The 13359-nt window shown below is 41.4% G+C and overlaps 2 protein-coding genes across 30 annotated transcripts in view; one reads left to right on the top strand and one right to left on the bottom strand.

Moving 5' to 3' along the window:
* The window catches only part of Lar (tyrosine-protein phosphatase Lar), a 1659242-nt gene that overhangs the window by 1080773 nt on the left and 565110 nt on the right, over positions 1–13359 (bottom strand). The gene's annotated exons all lie outside the window — the stretch shown is intronic.
* On the top strand, positions 452–1631 carry LOC137242014 (uncharacterized). The gene is made up of 2 exons (XM_067769377.1): positions 452–579; positions 637–1631. Exons 1-2 carry the CDS (start codon positions 557–559, stop codon positions 1496–1498), a joined length of 885 nt encoding a protein of 294 aa, XP_067625478.1. The 5' UTR covers positions 452–556; the 3' UTR covers positions 1499–1631.

Below are 13359 nucleotides of genomic sequence, written 5' to 3'. Positions count from 1 at the left end.
AAGAGCTAATTGTTCCTGTGACGAGAGCAATGTTTGAGTCTGTGATTATTTTTATTGGTAAGCGTGATTGGGAACGGAAAAGAGATGCTGTCACCATTGTGAATGATGACTATGTGTGATATCTTCTGCATAAACGTCAAAATTCCAAAGTGATTGGATCACCTGATTTGTAAATGACTATCGCTGTCGCATTCTGTGTCTCTTTCTATCACCCGCTACAGATAGGCGCCGCCATATTGAACAGCCTGTCAAAACGCTGAAAAGTAGCCATATTGAACAGCCTGTCAGGCAGGACAGATAAGATAACACACTTAGTCATCATTCACAATGGCTGTCACTGTCAGTCAATCACGGCTGTTCCTTCCAAGTTGTCGCTGAATCTAATCTTTCAGTAGCTGTGACAAAGTCACAGGTACACGAATAATTGCCATCTCTAGTAATTACTGGCATTGCTTTATCCCTAGGCAAGTGTGTACCCTAAAAACGGGGAGTTCCCTACAATAGAATTTGATTGTGAATAGTAACGCCACAGAACTTCTGATTTCTCGATTTTGAAATGGCTGGCGAAGATAACTCAAGGTAAAATAAATTTATGTAATATTATGTTATGTTTTAATATGATTCATTATTTTTTAGTGTTACCGAAAAATTAGGCAATCAAGAGTCCTCACCCTTTGATTGCAGCTTTTTGATAGGGTCGGGAGCAAGCGCTAGTACTATTGAAGCACATAAATCTAAACTCTCATGCGCTTCAATTGTTTTCGCAAGTATGTTCAATGGAAACTATAAAGAAGCAGACGCTAGTGCCAACATTCCACTACCAAATGTACTAGATATCATCGACTTCAAAGTGATATTGGAATATATTTATTATGAAAAAACTGACTCTCTTGACTTACTGACCATTAAACGTTTGAAACATGTGGCTTTCTTGGCGGATTATTATATGCTGGAGAAGCTTTTGACTGCATGCCATGGTAAAATCAGTACGAAGGTTCAGCAACAAAACACAAGCTTTCATGATTTTTTACAAATTTTTGAATATGAAAAGAAACTTGGTCGGGAGATTACTTATATTAAGTATAAAAATTGTGGACATTATTATAAATCAAATTTTCCATATGACATCACTGATTTAGCTACTAACTCCTCGATATACGACTTGGAACCCGAAATTTTTTACGATCTGCTAAAGTTTCTTCAAGGTAAATTTAAAGAAATCGAACGGTTTTGCTTAATTGAAAATTACGCCAAGATACACGGTCTGAAAATGGATGGTTTTGCATCAAAAAAATTGGGAATGGTTGACAACTTTGGCGAAGCTCATACTCAAACCCCAACTCCAGGAAAAACTTTGAAAGAAATGTTCGATTTAATAAATTTCAAGAGTATGTCTGTCAACCAGTTTGTAATTGGTCCCGCCGTTTCCGAAATATGGATTGCTAGTTCGGAAGAACAATTGCGAATCCTGACATCGGTTATTCACAATCATTTTTAAGTCTAGACGGGGGCGGCTTTGATCTTTAACCCCTCAATTGGGTTGTATGCCTAATTGTATTTTACTCGTTCATTTGGTTTTTCATACTAAACTTAATTGTACTTTTTAACTTTGCTTAAAATTTTTGTATGCACAGAAGTAAATAAAATGTGAATTCATTTAATTTTAAAAAGTAATTAAAACCTAAATGTAAATTAAATTAATAAGTTGGCTTTTAATCGCCTAGAGGTTTGTTAAAAGTCTAGATTCTAGACTCTAGAGCAAGGGTCAACTGCTAATACGCGTCCAAAAGAGGTGCCAAAAGACGCGTTTTGACCTCGACAACAATAATCTGATGGCGGAAAAGAAGAATTGTATCTGTCTGGAGATATTTGTAAAAAAAAGTTGGAAATTTTCATGTGGTTGTTGTTGTAGCAGTGCTTCATCCCATCTAATAGGTGCGACCAATCATAAATTGTCATCAATGTCTTCTAACGGGAGTCCAAGGAACTCGCTGTTTCAACAGGGGCGGACCATAATGAGAGCGGAGTGGTTCCTGTAATGTGCACTGAAAAAAATTTTGTATACAAAGGGATTTTGAACGCATTTAATTTTGATCCCACCCCATTGGTGGACCGGCGGGGGTAATTTTGTACAAGCGCGGCCAAAGGCCGCGAACGCAGAAAGGTGTTCTGCGCAAAAATAATAATGTTCCTACGAAACCGGGGTAATTTTTGGCTTTTTCGTTAATATCCTTTGAACGAGTTGAAATTTTTATTTTCCGCCGTCGGATTAATGTTGTCGAGGCACCTCTCGATATTTTTGGACGCGTATTAGCAGTGGACCCCTGTTCTAGACTATTACCAGGGATTTTTTCGGGTGATTAACAAATCATACAGGCAACCCTGATTTCACGGCAGCATAACATAAAGGATGCATTTCGAACCCTGGATCGCGAATAAATATCAACAATTTTGCTTCTATCACAAAAAAAACCATTTTACAAGACGGTGCACCACCTAATTTTTATCAAAAATTATCAAAGGTGATAACAAAAGATTGTTGTAGCAGTGCTTCGTCGCCCCATCCATTATGTGCGACCGATCACAAATTGTCATCAATATCCTCTAACGGGAGTCCAAGGAAACTTGCTGTTTCAACAGGGGTGTACCACAATGAGAGTGGTGTTAGAGGCGTTGGTGTATCAAAAGACGGAAGAAGTGCAGACTACATACATTTGTCAAAAAAAAAAAAATAATAAAAACTTTGACTTTATAGAGATTTTGTATGCTGATTCCAACATTTCTTTTTTGGTGCAAATCATATATGTATTACTCCTATATTACTAATAGAAAATGCTCGCAATGTAGAAAATGCTACGTGACTACAGGTGATCATGGAGGGGGGAGGGGGATAAAAATTTGCAGAAAATGGGTCACGTAGTTTGGGTACGTTCCCTTACATATATGGTGCAAATGAAGGATTTGGGGGTAATTCCATGTCAAAAGGCGAAATTATGAATTTTTCAAATATCTCCGAAACTAGTGGATGGATTTCAAAAATTAAAAAATCGAAAAATAACTTCTAATAATGCCTTTCATCTGATGTATATATATCTTTAACTTTTCTAGTCTTTATTTACCAAAAAGTTGAAAAAGCTCTTTGGTGGAATTTTTTAAATTTTATTTTTTTCAAAAAAGGCTTAATTAAAACTATCTAAAACTAGTCTTATCTATTCCTATATTAAACACAGCTTTCTTATAACCTAGTGTACTTAGTCTACAAATTATTATTAAAAATAGCTCTTAGTCGATCCAAAACCGGCTACGCCATGCACAGTAATTCTGCGTAGAACACCCTTAGCCGATCCAACACCGGCTGCGCCATGCACAGTAATTCTGCGTAGAACACCTTTCTGCATAGGCGGCCTTCGGTCGTGCTTATAAGAAATATCACTGGGCTACGCCATGCCAAGTCCGAGTGTGTGGTACAACCGTGGCTACCGCCACGCTGTTGTTGTTGTTGTTGTAGCGATTAGGTTACTCCCCGAAGGCTTTGGGGAGTGTTATCGATGTGATGGTCCTTTGTCGGATACAGATCCGATACGCTCCGGTAACACAGCACTATTAAGGTGCTGGCCCGACCATCTCGGGAACGATTTATATGGCCACATTAAACCTTCAGGCCATCCCTCCCCATGAGGAGCTTGGGGTCGCCAGAGCCTCGTCTGTTAGTGAAACGGGATTTGCCGCTCGAAGGTGAGGTTGACAATTGGGTTGGAGAAGCTATATATTGCGCTACACAACCCCTTGAATCCCTACCGCCACGCTGATGTCCTTCTGCGTAGTACACCCTTCTACGTAGGCAGCATTCGGCCGCACTTTAAAAAAATGACCCTTAGCCGATCCAACACCGGCTACGCCATGCACAGTAATTCTGCGTAGAACACCTTTAAAAAAATTACCCTTAACAGATCCGACACCGGCAACAAGAAAACTAAAAAAAAAACTCACCTCCAAACAAACACGTCAATGTTCTGGGCGTACTCGACCAATTTCATTTCATGGCCCTCTGCACATAAATATGTACCTTCATAAGGCACCAACCCCCACGCCTGAAGAGCTGCTACTCTTCAAAAAACGCGAGTACTCTATAAATAATGTAAAGAATACTCCTTTGGGAGTATATGACTGCTCCAAATCTAATCTGTATTCATAGGAGTAGGTGATCCCACTCTCGCTTTGTTTGTGAGTAATCCATAGAGTACATACGTGAGAGTACTTTCCAAAGTACTAATATCATTGTTTACTATATAGTTTGGCAGCTTAAGTAGAGGTTATGTTGCGAATAGAGTGGAAGGCAGTGGACTAGGCAGTCGAATGTCATATAATGAAGGAATGGTGTTCGGAGTTTTTTCAAAGTTAAAAAAAAAAATGATAAAAGCTTTAATATAAATAAAACTATTGTTTTAATAACAACAAAAACGCCATATATATTCTGTATACATTAATTGGCAAGGATTATCTCACTTTAAAATTTGAATTAAATAATCTAAAGTTTTTTTTTGAAACTGAGTCGAGAACTGTGCGTGTGAATGTGCGAATTTTCACCGATCAGCTGTTAGTTGCGCTACTTGGTAAAATTTACAATGACTAATATTTCTCTATACATACTTTAGTATGTATACATAAAACCAGTGCGCTGTTGCATTTTATCAGAGCTGCCAAAGTAAAATTTTATTATTAGTTATTTGCATGCAATATTTTACTTTTGGCAACTCTGTTCGATCGTCATCGTGTCGTGATCACTGTCATTAAAAAACGAGCAATGATCGGCTGATGGTGGTCCGCAAACGTATTGCAAAGGAGTATTGTTAGAGTACTCCAATGTGAAGAAAATGGAACACGTAATCCAACAATTTTTGCAGGGTAGTGCATCTCTTGTTAATGGACCACTTTCTTTATAACCGAAGATTTAAAAAATTTTTAATAAGTTTAAGTTAGCCATATTATCACGCACAATTAAATTCCAATTTTGATAATAACGGGCTTTTTACAGTTATTAAAAGCTTTATTCTAGAGTTGCCAAGAAAATAAATAACAATAAACATAAGAGTTATTAGGTAATATCAGCTCGTTCACGAATGCAAAATTTTAAATAGTTTACCTTTCACGTATATTTTAGAAATAAAAAAATTAGCAATGTTATACATTATGTATTTTTGCAATTAATTAATACAATGCATAAACCCATATATACATAAATAACATCATATATATACCTAATCGATAAAAAATAATTGACATATGATACCTTCTTTGTTTTTCGCCCCGAAATAATCAAGTTATACCTTCTAATATAAAGATATATATACCAAATTAAAGGTAATGAAATTATCTTCAACACGATAGTATTAAAGTATTTTGTCAATAACACATTTTTTCGACTTATTATTCGGTTTATGATAAGTTAGCAATCATTTTCCCATAAAAACATAATTTTATTATAGAAATTTCTTCTAAATATAGAAGTTTTATATATCAAACAAAACCTTGTTTTGTTGCCTATCTAAAGACATTACAATTTTCAAGATTGACTCAATAGTTTCAAAGATATTTTGTTTTAAAAAATGTAAAATTTACCTTTTGACGTGGAATTACCCCTATAGTTATTATTTGCACCAAAAAAAAAAGTTATACGGTTGAACTCACCATAAACACCACTACCGATACTCATATACATTTTTTTAATTTGACAAATGTATGTATTCTGCACTTAAGCCCAAAAGACTCATCTCGACCTCCGTTTTAAGAATCCGAAAGCTGAAATCAAAAAGTTTATTTCTGTCGAAAGTTATTTACAAAAAACCGTAAAATGACCCCGAGAGGGTCGGGGTAGGCGGCCTTCGGCCGCGCTTATAAGAAATAACCCTGGGTGAATCCGACACCGGTTTGGGGATCAAAACTAAATGCGCGCAGAACACCTTTCTGCATTAGTCTGTGTGTGCAACAAATCTGGCAAAAAACAACAACCATATACATATATTGCTCAATAGGTTAGGTTGAACTGGTTGGTTCGTGAGGACCTCACATAGACTGATTGAGTTCATGATGTTATCATAAGTTTCCTCAAAAACTGAAAAACCCTATCAGAAACCGATAACATTGGATTTCATGACACCAAAGTAATTTTTTTTGTCGTTTTTAAATCCGATTCCGACAACTATTGGATTCCATGACAGCCCTGAATAACACCAGATGTCCTAGAAAATGACATAGAGCAGAGCTGTAAAAAGATTGAATCAATTGAGTGTGCATTCCCTCAGCATTCTTTTAAAAAATTGCGATTTATTGGTTGCATATTATAAATCTCCATTCCTGAATGGCTCAAAACATCTTAACTCAAATCTAAAGTGTGTGTGTTATTGAATGGTAAAATATAATTCAATATAGAGTGGGAATGTAGGAACCATTCCCAATCTTTAATGAATGTAAACTTGAAATGAATGCACAATTCATTCAGTACTAAATACTTTTTCCCTAGGGTTCTCTTTTTGTAAACTTTCATTGCCATCAGTTATGTTAAATCAATTTAGGAGTTAGGTGCAAAAAAAGGCGTAAAATTTATCAATAGATAGATTCTAATTATTCAAGTAGTTTAATATTTAAAAATTCATGAGCTTAACACCGGCTTATAATAATTGAATATTCTATCATTATTTTTGAAAAGAGAGAAAAATTTACTGGCATACTGCGATTTTAACATTTCGAAAACCGCTACATAATCATCATCAGTCAATTTCGAATTTTATCAAAGGCTTCACTGATATTCGAACCGCAGTTGCCTTAAATCATCGAAATATGCCAGTAAATGTTTCATTCTTTTCAGTTTCTCTTTAAACTTCGCAAGGACAATCTATTGCTTTCTTGCTATATGTCAAAACTAGAAGACCCGTCAGACGTTGTTCTGCCCTAAATTTGGTCTATCTACATACATTTTAATAAGCTTTGTCTCTGTAACTCTGCCCTCCCCTCTTCACTTCTTCTTAATCACTTTATTCACTCCTCCCTCCGTCGTTTTCGCTTCATCTATCTCTATTTTCGTCTCAATATATCTCTTTCTCAGTCTCCTTATCCTTCCCTCTTTTCTCTTCTCTCAAGTTTTTCCCATTCTGCGCCAGTGCCAGAGGGTGGTATGTATTTTGTTCTAGTCCCACTCCGAGTCTCAGTCCCAATCCTAGTCCTAATCTCATTCCCAGCCCGTCTCTGGTCTACTTCCCCGAAAAAAGATCGTAAATACTAATATAGGCAAATTTATATACCAAATTTCAGGCAAATCGAATAGGAAAGCACACATCAACAGCTTCAATTTGATACCCATAATGTAAAAACACATCGTAGTGTTACCCTGATCCACGTTTTGGCCTATATCTCGAGACCCTAGTGACAAATACATAGATATGAAAATTACCCTGTACTAAAGCACTCATCAACAGCTTTCATTTGTTATCCATCTTGTATAAACACTTTCTAGGGGTATCCGGGTCCACGTTTTGGCCTCAATTGGAGACCCTAGTCACCAATTGGTATGAATACTACCCTGTACTAAAGCACTCATCAACAGCTTTCCTTTGTTATCCATATTCTATAAACACATTCTAGGGGTACCCGGGTCAACATTTTGGCCTATATATCGAGACCCTAGTCACCCACGGGTACGAAAAATACCCCGCATCAAAGTACTCACAAACAGCTTCCATTTGATACCCATAATGTAAAAACACATCATTGTGTTACCCTGGCCCACGTTTCGATCTCAAGACCCTATCCAGAACGGGATAAAAAGTATCCTATGTCTGTCTCCTGGTTGTAAGCTACCCCTCCACCAATTTTCAGCAAAATCTGCTCATCCGTTCTTGAGTTATAAATAGTGTAACTAACACCACTTTCTTTTATATATATACATCACATTAAAAACTTCAAAAATAACAGTATTTCTCCACTATTTAATGGATGTTATTATACATATAACGCTTCCTCTTCAATCACTCCATCTATTAAAAAAAAAGCGCATCAAAATCCGTTGCGTAGTTTTAGAGGTTTAAGCATTCAAAGGGACTGGGACAGAAAAAGCGACTTTGTTTTATACTATGTAGTAGAGGTTTACGCCGATCACTTTATCGGCGGCGGCGGCGTAAGCTCTATTATATACCGGTGGCGGTGGCGTAGCGGCGCGCCGGCGTACGCCGGTGTTCTTACTTTAAAATCTTGATTTTTCTATTTAGATAAATAATATTTAGGAAGGGTTTTGTTTATATGTATTTAAGGACATCAACGTGTTGGCCATTTCGGAAAGATCCGGGGTTTTTGCATCAAAAGACCGTTCAAAAATTTTCAGGAGTAGCTCCTTGCGAAGGGATTGTCCCTCGGTCGCTTGTTCTAGAGAGGCTTTGACCCTAGGTTAGGTTAGGTTAGAGTGGCTGCCTCCGCTGTCCGAGCGGAGACTCACGTAGGCCGTTGTGGCCCGTTGTGCTACCACGCGGGGGGCCCCTATTTCCTATTACCCTACTTTCGAAGAAGAGGAGAGTTTAGACCCCAGTGAGGCTAAACCAGCGCGTTTGCCTAATGAAACGCAAGATATCGTTTGGGTTTATAGATTCAGGCTCCGCAAGGCACCCAAAAGTGTCTGTGGAGGCATTGGTACCTGGTTTTTGACAGTGCGGGACAGTGGCACAGATAGTGCTCAACGCTTTCTATCTCCTCCTTGTCCCTACAGCTGCGGCAGAAGTCATTTGTCTGCAGGCCCATATAGGCACCGTGAGTGCCCATGAGACAGTGACCTGTAAGAAGGCCCACTAGTGGGCTTATAGAGATACGGTTTAATAATATCACCGATCGCGATCTCTTTTCATCCAGCTTAGGCCAGATTTGCTTGGATATACTACATGTAGGTTCCCTCGCCCATCTGGCGTTTGCCTGATCCGTGAAAAGAGATCGCAGGTGGTATTTGCAAGTATTTAGAGGAGGGCTGGCCCAATCAGCGGAGGTTGTTGTTTGCAAGTTGGTGCCTTCCCTAGCTAGCTCATCCGCAGCGCAGTTTCCTGAGATGTCACAGTGGCCAGGAACCCATATTATGCTTAGGTTGCAATTTTCAGCTAGTTTGTTGAGGGTTTCTCTGCACTTCAATGCCACTAGTGACGAGGTGTTACTGCATTGCAGGGATTTTATTGCAGCTTGGCTGTCAGAGAAAATTGAAATAGAATTGGTTACCTGCAGGTTAGCCAGATAGCGGGCTGCTTCCCAGATAGCTATGAGTTCAGCCTGAAAAACACTGCAGTGATCAGGTAGGCGAAAGCTCTCGCTTAGATTGAGCTTCTCCGAGAATATCCCGCTGCCGACTCTGTTGTTTAGTTTAGAGCCATCTGTAAAAACGGAGATTTCGTGTGATCCCGGCTCTACGCCGTTTGCCCACTCGTTCCTCTCTGGGATTCTTGTGGAAAATTTGTTGTCCCAGCAAGGGGGCGATGTTGTATGATCCAATTTCAAGAAGGTTTCAGGGACTTGCTTCAGGATCCGGGTGTGACCAAACCTGCAATCCCTCCAGGGTTCGATAGCGTTGAGCCTCGCCGCGTTGCAGGAGGCACAGTATCTGCCATATAGATCAGTTGGGAGAAGGAATAATATGGTTTCAAGAGCTTTGGTGGGAGTGGAGGGAAGGGCACCGCTGGTGAGCATTGTCGCCATCCTCTGCACTATCGTTACTTTACTCCTGTTACATTCGATATCGAGTGCCGTCCACCATACGGTGACGGCGTAGAAGAGTATGGGTCTCACCACTGCCGTATAGATCCAATGGACTATGCGTGGCTGGAGACCCTACCTTTTTCCGATTGCCGACTTACAAGCGTAGAGAGCCATTGTGGCTTTCCTGGATCGTTCCTCCACATTTCGCTTCCAGTCAAGCTTCCTGTCTAGAATAACTCCGAGATATTTAACCTCGGTAGAGAGTTTGATTTCCTTCCCGTTTAGGGATGGGAGGGTAAATTCCGGTATACTGCGTTTGCGGGTAAAAAGCACCATCTCAGTTTTTTCACTGCTGATGCTGAGTCCGCATTTCATAGACCATGTGTTTGTTAGATTAAGAGCATTTTGCAGGAGTTCGCCAAGCACCGGAAGGTGTTTGCCGGTAACTGTCAAGGCTATGTCGTCGGCATATGCAATGACTTGGCATCCGGTGGGCCGTAGTATAGATAACAGAGCGTTCACCGTCAGGTTCCATAGTAGAGGAGAAAGAACGCCCCCCTGGGGGGTTCCTCTGTTGGTATACCTTATTAACGATGAGCTGCCCAGCTCAGAGATAATGATTCTCTTGTTTAGAAGGAGCTCGACGAACTTCATAAGAGGCTCTTCCACCCCCAAAAGAACGTAGAGATTTTGTGACCGCTGCTGGGAGAACGTTGTTGAAGGCTCCTTCTATGTCGAGAAAGATACCCAGCGTAAATTCTTTAAAGGCAAGACCCTTCTCTATCTTAGTAGTGATAGCATGTAGAGCTGTCTCTACGGATTTGCCCTTAGAGTAGGCGTGTTGGTTGTTGGAGATGAGTGCCTTATTTGCCGATCGTCTAATGTAGGCGTCCAGCAATCGTTCTAGAACTTTTAGGAGGAAGGAGGTCAGACTTATTGGTCTGAAATCCTTTGGACTGTTGCCCGATATCCTGCCTCCTTTGGGTATGAAGACTACCTTTGCCTTGGTCCATTCCGTGGGGATATAGACCAGGTTGAGGCAAGCCTTGTAGATTTTAGCTAGCAGCGGGCTTATAACATCGCTTGCAGCTTGCAATTCAGCGGGAAATATTCCATCCGTTCCCGGAGATTTGAAGGGTTTAAAGGACTTGATTGCCCAGATAACTCCTTTTTCACTTACAATGTGGTCCAGGGGTTGAAATGGCCCTGGGTTAGATTGCGTGTTTAAGATGTATGGTTGAGATCTGCAGCCCGGAAAGTGAGTGCTGATCAGGGTTTCGAGAATTTCCGTACTAGAAGTGGCCCATTCTCCGCTCGTTGTGCGAATGCAGCTTGGAGGTATGGGGTTTTTGGAGAGGACCTTTCGTAGGCGATTGGCCTCTGAGACTTCTTCGATGTCATTAGTGAAGTTCTTCCAGGAGTCCCTTTTGGCCTTCTGGATTAACTTCGTAAAAGATTTTAAGGCGTCCCTATAATGGGACCAGATTCCCGTGCGCTTAGCCTCGTTAAAGAGTTTTCTGCCGTTTTTCCTCTGCTCGGAGATTTCTTGGTTCCACCAATAGGGTTTCTTCTTTCCCCTCACCTTAATCTCCGGGCAGGCTACTGTGAAGGCAGCGTTACAAGATTTGGTGATAAGATCTACTGCTTCTTCTATTTTTGACGATGAGTCTAGCTCACCGAGAGAAGCAAATGTTGTGTCTAAAGGAGGCGCTTCATCAGTTGTTAGCGGTAGGCTCGGCCTACCGTGAGAAGCGTTCTTTAGGAGAGTAGAGGATAGGACTTTTTTATAAAGGTTCCAGTCCGTACGTCTCCTATTCCTGTAAGCCACCCTAGGCGGTGTACGCAAGAGCAGAGTGAAAATGATATACATATGATCAGAGTAGGAGTTTTGATTGGAAACTCTCCAATTTTTGACAAGGTCAGAGAATGCCCCAGAAACTAGAGTAACATCTAGAACCTCCTTCCTATTTGAGGTGATGAAAGTTGGTTTGTCTCCAGAGTTGCATATACTTAGATTGTTACTTATAATAGAATCAAAAAGAGACTCACCCCTACTGTTAATGTCGGTAGAGCCCCAAGCAGTGTGATGTGCATTGGCATCGGCCCCAATTAATATCGGGAACCCTTTACTGTGGGCCTCCCGTACCGCTTTGCAGAGCCGGTCCTGCACAGAAGTTGGGCGATCGTGCGATAGATATGCGGACATCAGCCAGATTGTTTGCCCCTGTAGCTCGAGGCTAATACAGGTAAAGTCCTCGTCGCTAAAAAGAGATAGTAAAATAAATACTAGATTTTTCTTTACTAGAATACAAGATCTGATTCTACCTGTCACGGGCGGTGTCACCAGCCGGTAGTCCTTAGAAAAGAGTCCACAGACCTTGCTGCCAACGACCCAAGGTTCCTGGACTAGAACGACGTCCTCATACGTAGTGCTGAGGCGTAATATTAGGGCAGCCGAGGCTGCCTTAGAATGGTGCAGGTTTATCTGTAGTACCTGCGCGCCCGTTACGATTCGTTTGTGGCATCGACGTCCATCCTCTGCTGATCCGCATCGTCGGATGCCTCCTCTACGATAGTATCGTCGAATTCGGCATCCGACGGGTCGGATTCCAGCAAAAGCTGCTCGTCCATGCCCGTAAAGAACTGGCCCGCAAACTCAGATACCGAGAGTGTATCGCTCTCGGCATCCGGAGTGCTGCGTGCCAGTTCGATATCGGCCCCATGTCCACTCAAGGTGTTGCATGGTCCGTGAGATTCAATGTGGCGATTGCGGGTTCGCTCGAGGCGGTATCCCCGATCACCAGATCCTCCGGAGCGGTGGCGGTCCCTTCCGCAGTGCCATTTTCAGCTAGTTTGTTGAGGGTTTCTCTGCACTTCAATGCCACTAGTGACGAGGTGTTACTGCATTGCAGGGATTTTATTGCAGCTTGGCTGTCAGAGAAAATTGAAATAGAATTGGTTACCTGCAGGTTAGCCAGATAGCGGGCTGCTTCCCAGATAGCTATGAGTTCAGCCTGAAAAACACTGCAGTGATCAGGTAGGCGAAAGCTCTCGCTTAGATTGAGCTTCTCCGAGAATATCCCGCTGCCGACTCTGTTGTTTAGTTTAGAGCCATCTGTAAAAACGGAGATTTCGTGTGATCCCGGCTCTACGCCGTTTGCCCACTCGTTCCTCTCTGGGATTCTTGTGGAAAATTTGTTGTCCCAGCAAGGGGGCGATGTTGTATGATCCAATTTCAAGAAGGTTTCAGGGACTTGCTTCAGGATCCGGGTGTGACCAAACCTGCAATCCCTCCAGGGTTCGATAGCGTTGAGCCTCGCCGCGTTGCAGGAGGCACAGTATCTGCCATATAGATCAGTTGGGAGAAGGAATAATATGGTTTCAAGAGCTTTGGTGGGAGTGGAGGGAAGGGCACCGCTGGTGAGCATTGCCGCCATCCTCTGCACTATCGTTACTTTACTCCTGTTACATTCGATATCGAGTGCCGTCCACCATACGGTGACGGCGTAGAAGAGTGTGGGTCTCACCACTGCCGTATAGATCCAATGGACTATGCGTGGCTGGAGACCCTACCTTTTTCCGATTGCCGACTTACAAGCGTAGAGAGCCATTGTGGCTTTCCTGGATCGTTCCTCCACA

This window comes from Eurosta solidaginis, chromosome 2 (genome assembly GCF_040869045.1).
Source record: "Eurosta solidaginis isolate ZX-2024a chromosome 2, ASM4086904v1, whole genome shotgun sequence".
Taxonomy (NCBI): Eukaryota; Metazoa; Arthropoda; class Insecta; order Diptera; family Tephritidae; genus Eurosta; species Eurosta solidaginis.
This window is presented reverse-complemented; position numbering and strand designations above follow the sequence as displayed.